This window comes from Manacus vitellinus, unplaced genomic scaffold, assembly GCF_001715985.3.
Source record: "Manacus vitellinus isolate BGI_N305 unplaced genomic scaffold, ASM171598v3 scaffold_129_pilon, whole genome shotgun sequence".
NCBI lineage: Eukaryota > Metazoa > Chordata > Aves > Passeriformes > Pipridae > Manacus > Manacus vitellinus.
In genome coordinates, this window is record NW_021938948.1 from 64,777 (window position 1) to 74,730 (window position 9,954).

The 9,954-nt window shown below is 51.9% G+C and overlaps 1 protein-coding gene across 1 annotated transcript in view; it reads right to left on the bottom strand.

The window, feature by feature from the left end:
- LIMA1 (LIM domain and actin binding 1) overlaps positions 1-8,858 on the bottom strand; it is a 20,881-nt gene extending 12,023 nt beyond the window's left edge. Inside the window, exons 1-4 of the mRNA XM_029965984.1 lie at positions 8,740-8,858; positions 6,710-6,755; positions 4,260-4,637; positions 101-185 (exon numbers count right to left, since the gene is read on the bottom strand). Coding sequence (XP_029821844.1) covers positions 101-185; positions 4,260-4,637; positions 6,710-6,755; positions 8,740-8,858 — 628 coding nt within the window. The remainder of the gene's footprint in view (positions 1-100; positions 186-4,259; positions 4,638-6,709; positions 6,756-8,739) is intronic.
- Positions 8,859-9,954: the final 1,096 nt, after the last annotated feature.

Below are 9,954 nucleotides of genomic sequence, written 5' to 3' on the forward strand. Positions count from 1 at the left end.
CCCACACCCAGGGGAGTCTCCCCTGTGCTGTACCAAGCAGGTTGACTCTATAAAGTGAATTAAAGCCCAGCCCAAAGCCCAGCCCCGAGGTGCCCCTGACCTGCTCCGGCGTCGCAGTCCTCCGAGGAGACGCTGTTCTCCGAGACCCTCCTGCCCAGCGCCGTCCTCCTGGGCTCCCTGGGCACCTGCTGGGCACAGAGCCACCCCCTGAGCTGCCTGCACAGCCAGGGCCTGCTGGGGGTAATCCCTTAAGAGGCCCAGGTGTCACTAGCAAAGCTGCTTGGCCCGAATAAACGAGTCTGGCAGGTGACATCTCCTTTAAAAGTTTGATCACAGAACTGCCTGACCCTGTCACCTGGGGGACACCTTCCCTGGAGAGGTCACCTGGTGCCCTCTGACAGCTCTCCTGGTTGGAAAAGGAGCACAGGGATCAGGTTTTCAGGTGGTTCCCACTGCACACACGAACTCTGGTGCAGATTTTTGCCACTCACACCGTTTCTGTGGAGATCTAAAATCAGGTGGAGGGTGAAAGGAGAAGCCACCTGAAATCTGCACTGATTTTCAGCCACAGGGAAAAGGGAACTGGTAGTATTGTAATAAAAGTTATCTCAAGTTACCTGCTTTGATTTGGACAGTTCATGCATTTGGTACCAAATAATTCCCTGATTAGGTCTGATAAAGCTGAAGCTTAAGCAGGAGAGATAAATATTCCCAGACCTGCAGGATAATCACTCCCTGCCAGGCTGCAGAGCTGGACAGGGTGTCCCTCAGCACCACACAGATGCTCTGGCTGCCTCAATCAGATTTTTACACTTGTTTGTTGGACACCAACCCCCCAAAATCCAAATCCCAGCAAAAGAAACCGTGAAAAGAAGTTTCCACAGCTTTGACAAAACCTCCTGAGCACAGAGTTCAGCTGGACCCCACCAAGGTGGGGTTGTTTTCACAGCTGAAAGCCCAACCCATAAAACCCTAGAAGGTGCTGGGTCTTTTGTTGCCTCCCTAGGAAGAGTTAAATCACAGCTGGAAATGCAGACTGAGGCTAATGCAGGGAAAAAAAAAAGGCAGGTTTTGGCAAGATGCTCCAACCACACATTCCCCCCCTCCCCAACTTTTCCAACGAGTTTCAGATTTGCTGCTCACCAAACTGGAGGAAATTCCAAAGTTTATTTTAACACTGCTCTGTAAGACAATCACTGTGAAAAAATCAGGGCTGCTTTCCATGCAAACAGCAGCTTCACCAGGAAAGGAAAATGCAGCTGGAAAACCTCTTTTTTTTTCCATTAGGATGGGAAATAGTTTCTATTTCTGTGGTTTAAGGGCTTTGGTAACTTTTCTTACTGGAAAAGAGCTTTAGCTCTGACAAGTCTTTTCCTTCCCTTGATAGGCTCGGGCTGGGAGTGCCTGCACTTGTAAGGACTTGCAGATTCCTCATGAAGGGTGAAAACTGCTCTTAAATGATCCTTATTCAGCCAGTGACCCCTTCCCTGTCACCCTGAGCCCGGGGTTCTTGCTGCTCAGAGATTTGTTAGAGGTCAGGGATATTTCAATAAACCTCCCAGTATTCAGTAAATCTATAAATATCTATAAATATACACGTGGGTTTTACATCAACAGTTTTGTATTGGGGGGAGGAAAGCAGAGTAAAAGGAAAAAGAAGTTTAACAGAGGGAAGATGAGGGACTTTCCCCATCACAGTCTGCAGGGACCAACTGCAGGGAATCAGTGGTTCATGGGAGGTAACACCCCTCACGTGGAGGAATTCCCAAATCCCAGCCTTGGGCACGTGCTGTCAGTTCCTTCCCAGCCCTGGATCCCCAAGGCACAGCTTTGGGAAGGAGAGGAGACATCCCTGGGGTGTGGAAAGCCCCAAGTTCTCAGCCCTGGGCGAGGGCAGAGGCACCAGGAGGGTGGTTAAAGCTTCACCCTGGGGCACAGAGTCGGGAAAAAAAAAAAACCCAAATCGAAGTCACACCTCTTTCATTCCACCCCAGATGTGTGCCCTACACACCACAGCCCTGAAACCCAAACCAGCCTGGAGACAACTCTGCCAGAAATGCTGCTCTTCCTCCTCCTCCTCCTCCTCTGATCTCCCCCGGCTGTGCTTTCACTGCCACTTCCAGGAGGAGCCCTTCGAACATCAGGGCTTTTCTCACCCCCAGGCTGTGCTCAGGCTGAACTCCAGCCTGCCGTGCCTGCCCCTAATGGGATTAGAGAGCAGTTTGTCCCCGTGAAAACGCAACAGGGGAGGATCTGCCACCTCTCCGTTGCAGAATAAATGAACAAAGGAGGGAGGTTTTGCTCCTAAACCTGAAAACGAGAGTAGGTTTGTTCAGAGGGGGAGATGGAACCAGGAAATCCAGGCTCTAATCTGGATTCTTGCCCCAGACCTGCCCAGGGACCAGGAAGGTCCATTTACTGTTCCAGTCCACCCAGATGTTCTGTCAGCAAAGCTCTGACAGCACTTGCACCTGAATTAAATTCCCAGGAAAGCCTCCATCCCTCAGCTGAATTTACAGTTGGGCTCCGTGATCAAAAAGGTATTTTCCACCAAAATGATTCCACGGAGAAGCCTCAGGAAAGAAGTGGGAAGAGGCAACTGCAGAGCTGCACTGGCCACACTCACAGCAGGGCTGTCCTGGCTTCCACTCCACTGAACCAGAGCTGTGTCCCCCCAGTGCCAGCTCCCCTCACTGCACAGGACATGACATCACCCTCCTGCCCTCAGATCCATTCCCAGAACCAGGAATTTAACTGCACAGACACCCCTTTCCCCCCCCAATACAGTCCTTAACTTCCCAACACTCCGTGCCTTTTTTCCCCTTGTAAAATTAAAGGCTAACAGATTAACTTGGGAGAGGGATTTCGAACCCAGCCCGGCCAGTTCCATCCCTCCTGGACGGCGTTTCCTGTGTTTTAGCCGGTTCTTAACAATGCCTGAATCACCAAACTCGACCAAACCATCAGCTTCACGTTCACTCGGGTCCAAAACAATTTACTCCCCAGCCTGAGATAAAGTTACTCGAAGTCCATCTGCAGGATTCCAGCGGAATCCTGAGTGATGAATCCCGAGTTCAGGGAAGGGCTGTCGGGACATCGCCCTCCCCGCGGGGGACAGGGTGGGCAGCTCTCACAGCGTGACAAAGGCTCCAAAAAATCCGGAGTTGTGAAACTTTGTGAAGCTCCACGCGGACCCAAACCTCGCTCCGACACCGACCGGCTCCTCCGAGCCCTAAATCCTTGCCCAAAATACGTTTGTTTTCACCCAACGCTTCAAGAAAAAACCACCCGCAGCAGAACAAAGCCGGGAGGAAGGGGGGGGAAACGATGAGAAAAACTGGAAAATCCACCAGCATCGGGGCCTCGGGACCCGCGTTTCAAGTCCCCGGCATATGCAACTCATTTTGGAGTTGAGCAATTCCCCCCCCCTCCGGGGACACTCGGAGTCCACACGCGGGATCGGATTTCATGAGCAGTCGGAGGAAAAATGCGAGCCCTGAGCATTTGCAAGTCAAAACTAGCGAGGGCAGGAGCTGCTCTGGCCATCTCGGCTTCGTTTCCCCCCCCGAGGGATTTTTTAATTTATTTTTTTTTCCCCGATAAGAAACGTTTGTTAAGATCCAGAGATGTGGGAAGAGCGAGGAAAAGATGGGAGTATTTCACAACGCATATTTATGCGTGTATATGTGTATATATATATATATGTGTGTGTGACTCGTGCTGATCCAGATATCAAAACCTCTCACTCCTCAGTGCTTCAGCTTGACTGCTGAGCTCACCTCAGTTACTTCTTCTTTCATATGCAGATAAAAACACGTAAATATATAAAATAAATTAAAAATACATAAATATATAAATATATATAAATATATACATATATACATATGTATTTTTGCACAATTCCTGCTCGTGTAACTCACCGCAATCCTCACACGAGGCAGAAACAATCCCGACCTAATAAATCCCGTTTTCTCCCTTCAACCAAACCCCTTCCAGGAGCAAAAACCATTTCACCCCAACGAGCCACCAGCTCCCAGCGTCCTGCACGCACTGGAGAGGCTCGAGTAAGTCGTTCCCACCGCGGTGTGAGTTATTAAACCCCACGATGTCCTGCTTTTATCCCCCCCCCGAAACAATGCACACGAGATTTGCAGAGCCCGGAGCCGGAGCCACTCCCTCCCGGGGGTTTTCCCGGTGCTCCCCGGAGGAGGCAGCAGCTCCAGCTGCTCCCGGGATTTCGGGAAAGGAGCGCCCCTTACCTTGGCCTGGGGGGGCTCGCCCTTCTCGAACATCATCTTGAGCTTGCTCAGGGGCACGTTGTACTTCTCGATCCTGCCCGGGGGCTCCGCGCCCTCGCCGGCCTCGGGCTTTTCCACCTCCCTGGGCTCTCTCACGCAGTTTTCCATGCTGGCACCCTCCGGGGAGCGGGTTCTGGCCTTCGAGCCGTCAGCGGGGGCAGCCCCAGCCCCCGGGGATGGGGAAGGAGCGCGGCCGGTGCCGACCTTGTGCCGAACCTCAGCGCAGCCGCCCCGCAGCGATTCCCTCCCGGGCTCCGCTCCCGGCGCCGGCTTCTCCCACTTCTTCTTCAGCGCGCTCAGATTGCCCCTGGGGAAGTGAGGGGGCAGGTTTTCCGCGTTCTGCAAGGGACAAGGAGTTAGTTCCGAGCTCTCCCGAGCGCTTCCTCTCCCATAGGCAGGGGGAAGGCGAGGGCTCCGCTCCCGGCCAGCTGTGAACAGTTCCAGCTGTGCCACATGGAGAAACATCCAGGACAGGGAAGGAAGGAGGGGGGGAGAGAGGAGAGAAAAAAAGTCAGGAAGTGAGCAAACAGGATGGCCTTATAAGGCAAAATGGGAGTCAAACCCGAGGGGTTAAATTCCACACAAAAGGCTCGAATCCACATATGAAGGAAATGGGACCCAAATCCACACAAGGAGGGAACGGGACAGGAGGGCCCGACCCTGCAGCGTCCTCAACAGCTATCAGGCCCTCCCAAAAGCTACAGATCAGTCCTCAGAAACCACTCAGCCCTTGGGGTTTTGTGTTTCCACTCCCAGGTAACAGCAGCACTTCAGCCCCAAGGGATCTGACCAGGATTTCACAAAGCTCCAGCCAAGCACCCACAACCAACATCCCCCCACTCCTCCTCCTCAATCCCAGAATTGTTAGGGTTGGAAGGGACCACTGCCAAGGCAGGATCACCTAGAGCAAGTAGGTTGTTGAATGACTCCAGGTAGGGAGAATCCAGGACCTCCCTGGGCAGCCTGTTCCAGTGCTCTGATAACCAGCAATTCGCTGGGATTTTTCCTTCTGTTCCACTCAGGCCACTGAAAGCTCTGCCAGGGACAGGCCCAGGGGGTCACAAACACACCTCACCCCTCCAGGGAGCACCTGGAGCATCCAGGTGCTTCCATCCCTCCCATCCAAGTGCTTCCATCTCTCCCCTCCCAGAGCAGTTCTGCTCCAGGCAGTTCCCCCTCCCCAGAGCAGCAGCCCCAGCCCCTGTTTGGTTCACCCCAACCCAGTACCTGCCACCATTGCATGTTTCCTGCCTCTCCCCTACAGAGACCACTCCAAACTCATTGCAAGTGGAGCAGGGCCTGCCAGGCTTACAGGAATTAACTGGGATTAGCAGCTATATTGGGATTTAAGTCTCTCACCCTATTACTCTTCTGGTCCCATTTTGAACAAACTGCTTTGCAAATTGACTTGAATCCACCTATACTTCCACAAAAAAAAAAAAAATTAAAAAAAAATCAGCCTGTTTGCTGACTGCATTGAAAGGAAAGCACTGAAATGATAAGGGAAGTGTTGTAATGGGACAGAAATCCTGGAGGTTGCACAGCAGGTTTCCATGGGAACACCTCTGGGGTCCCTGCACACTTCCTAACACGAGTCCCTCCTGCTTGGGATTTGCCTGTTCCCTGATGACAGGGGGACTGACAGACACAAGCACGAGCAGTGAAGGGAGTTTAAGACCCAAAAGTAATTTTCAGGGTGCTTATTTTATCCCAAACAGCAAAAGAGTGACGCCCCAAGAATTAAGGAACTCGAGGCAGCGACTTTCCTCTAGATCCTGAAAATATTGGCAGTCCTTTTAAACACTAATTACCCCGAGGGCCTGCTTGGACAAAGCCCTGCAACCTTCCTGCCTGGTGTTCCAGCCAAGGTTCCCTGACCCCGGAACACCAAGTGCAACAGAGGGAATGTGAGGCTGTAACAGAGCCAAAAAGGTTGGTGCTGCCTCATCCAGGGGCATTTCCAGCCCTGGAAGCCACTTCAGGGAAGATCCTGCAGCTCTCAAAGGCACACACGGATTTTAGAGAGGCTGGAGGCCTCTTTTAAGCACTTTTCAGTTTGGTTAAGAAGGGAAGAGGCACCACACGAGTGCCTCCAGCTGAGAACAGGAGGTGGGTGTTCACAGCCCATGGTTAACTCAGTTTGCCTTTTGCTGAGGGGTGAACTGGTGATTCAACAGAGCTTTGGGCCAGAAGCTTCATTTCCTTTCCTTTCCTTTCCTTTCCTTCCCTCCACACTGGGGGAAGGTGTGGAGACTGAGGCAAGAGCAAACACTGTGTCTAAGCCAAGTTCTCGTGGCAGCAACTTGGATATTCCAAAAATCAGCTGTCACAGCAACACTGGTGCAGGTGATCCATCCTGATCGTGGGCTCTGCTCATCCCCAAGGAAACAAATACTCATGCAAACACTTACACTTCTCTTCTTCTCAGCAGTGGCTTCTTCAGCAGCTTTCTGATACCTTTGAGAGGGAGAAAAACCAAACGAAAATGACTTTTTTTGACTAGACAGAACACTCCTGAAAAGACAGCTGGGATTTTTTTTTTCCCCCCAGCATGGATCTCACTCCCCAGATTCATCAACTAAAACCAGAGGCTGGACAAACAGCAGCAAATGACACAAAGCCAAGTGACAGACACATTTTCAGTCACCCAGTTTACAGTAATAACACCCATTAATGTTTCTCCCTCCCTAAGCACTTCTGATTCCCAAACAGAGACAGTTTACCTTGGAATAGCTGGTTTTGTTTCCGCCACCCAGCTGTCTGCTGTGCCCCCCTGGCAGGAATAACTCAGCTCTTTAGCCAGCAGCTGCTGAACCAGAACAAATCCCAGCTTGGCACACCCCAAAAAACCTCCCTGAGTGCCAGTGGATCTGACTCTGTGGGCTGGAAACTGCCCCCATTCAGCAGTTGGCTCCTGAGCAGCTGAGCCAGGGTTGCAGCAGGAAGGGTAATCACAGCCCTCCCAAGATAAGCCACCCTGGATCAGGAATCAAAGTCCTTTAAGGAGCTCTGGTGGGGAACTCCCTGCAATCTGCCCCCGGGGGGGAGTCCCTGCACACTCCTCACTGCTCCTGCACCACGCAGGGGGGCTGCACTTGGTGTCTGCAGTGTGAAAATTAGGGACAAATTTTGCCTTTTTAGGGAGAGCTCTGCTTTTCAGGGAGAGGGAACATCACCCAGTGTCTGTCTGCCTGGGCAAAGGGTGTTTCTGTTCTCCTTATCTGTGGAATTCTGCTTTTGACTCAGCTGTGAGTGTGCTGCTGCCTCCCCTTTAATCCCTGCAAACACACTCACCCACCTCTCTGCCCCACAAAGGGTCCAAAATTTGAGCAAGACACGCTGAGAAAGTGCTGCTGTGAAAAGAGGGATCAATGCTGGGAGAAGCAACCAAGAGGGACACAGGGATTAAGTCAAGTACCACCTGGAAAACACAGGAGGACTGAGGAGCCCCAGCCCTGCCCAGCACAGGGCACTGCTTGGATCCCTCCCGTTGCTGTTTGCCTGCCTGTGACCCGACAAAACTGATTATGTGGGATGGAAAAAGAAACGTTTTCGCAGACAAATATTTGGGTAACAGCATTTAGAAAAATCACCCTCCTCCCTGCAGGTGTCAGGGGGCAGGACCCTGTTTTTTCCAAGGAACTGACACTGCCTGTGCAGGGGGACAGGACTTGATTAAGGAATAGCAGTTTGGATTACTCCCAGTAAGCCCTTTTCGAGGGATTATCAACATTTAGCAAGATGACCAGGTCCTGTAATCAAGCTCCAGCGAGTGAATAAATTACCTTAAGGAGGCAGTGACAGCAAAGAGCTTCTCCCTGGCCCAGAGACCCACAGAGGAACTTGGAGATGTGCAGAGTTATCCCTCTCTTACACAGCTTCCCCCACACTCAAGATCCAGACACCCCTAAACTTTGCTCCATTATTAATGCAAGATCCCAGGAGGCTCAGGTGCCCCAAATCCCACTGAAAGTCCCAGCTGCATCCTATTATAATTCCTTGAGGAAATAGAGGCTTTTCCAGGAAACATATGCAGGTTCCCACCCCTCAGTGTGTACAAGATTTATGGTTTAACACTTCATCCATCTCTCAGAGGAAAGGCAAGGGTAATATTCCTCTTCTACCCAAGTCAGGGGATATTGGGAAAAGGTTCCTCCTCCAGAGGGTGGCTGGGCAGTGGGCATGGCTTCCCACATCCCAGTACTCCAAATTGCAGCTGGTAGTGTGACAGAAAATGATCTCCTTTAGCTCCTTTAGCTGAAAGAAGGTATTCCAGCTCTGACTGCTGAAACAAGGCAATGTCAGCAAGGAGAACAACCTTTGCCCAGCACATCCTAAACCAGAAACCTCAAGGCCTCCTCTGGGGTGTTTTGGAGCAGCAAAGCAGCAGTGCCTGCCCAAGGGAGCAGCTGTCACCTCCCAGCCCCACAGCCCCACTCACTTGGAGAACCTCTCAGCCAGGGCCGAGGACTTGCTCCTGTTGACCAGGGAAAGCTCCTTGGCAGTGATTTTCAAAGACTGGGAGGCCCACTGTCTTCTGCTGAACGGGGAAGGCTCCATCTTCTCTCCCCAGATCCCTGTGAGGAGGAAGGAACGTTGTCAGCAGCAGGAGTGGAGAGCAGAGGAGGAGGTTTCAGAGTGATTTGTTGCTGTCCCCATGCAGGTGCTCCCAGTGCCCCCAACCCCACGGGATCCCACCCATCAGCTGACTTAAAAAAAAAAGGCAGCAGGTGCCAATTATCATTTCCTCAGCAGATGCCACCGAGGTGGTGCCCTGATAAAGCCTCCAGGAGGGGGTGAGAGGGGCCAGAGGATTCCAGAGTGAGGATTTCAGAGTGACACTCTCATGTTTCCCACACACACCCACCCCCAGAGGAGCTCCAGGAAGCCCCAGAGTGCCCTCAAACCCAAACCTGCTGGCATTTATGTAAGAGGGCTCGAGTTCTGAAACTAAGGGGATGTAATTCCTGGGCAAACATTTGTCATTCACTCTCGTTTCGCTCTCGGTTTCCTCTGTGAGTGTTCCCCGACCCTCCTGTCACAACAGTGACCACAATGGCACTTAAATAACACCAGTCACCTCCAGAACAGCTCTCACTCCCTCCCCATCCTGCTGGAAACGGGATTTTGTCCAGCTTTTCACCACCTCAGATTTATTTTTTTACATGCTCTTTTTGTGGAGGAGGAAAGGAGGGGAGATCATAATTTAAAGAGTTCTCTGATAAGACAAAAATAAAAGCCTGGAGGGAAACGCCTTTCCTTTTTTTTTCCCCCCCTCTTTTCTTTTCTCCCTGGTCCCCACATCACACAATGCCAACTGCTGGGGCTGAGCTCTTCCTTGCATTTTCCAGTAATTCCTTTAAGGGATTTGAACAGTCACAGAACTCTGGATCCAGTCTGAGGCCAGGGCTGAGGCCAGGGCTGCTGGATGACTGGTCACAGGTAAATGGAAACACCTTCAGGCAACAGTGGATCAAAGGGAGGGATGAGGACATTCCCCAAATCCTCACAGGTGTGGGAATGCACCTGCTCAGAAATGAGGGAGACTTGGGATTCTGCAAGGCCTGGGGCCAGGAGAATTCAACTGCCTGGGCAGAGCCTGCAGTTCCCAGGGCTGGAATGGGAGCCCTGGGGCTGGAATGGGAGTGGAGGAGCC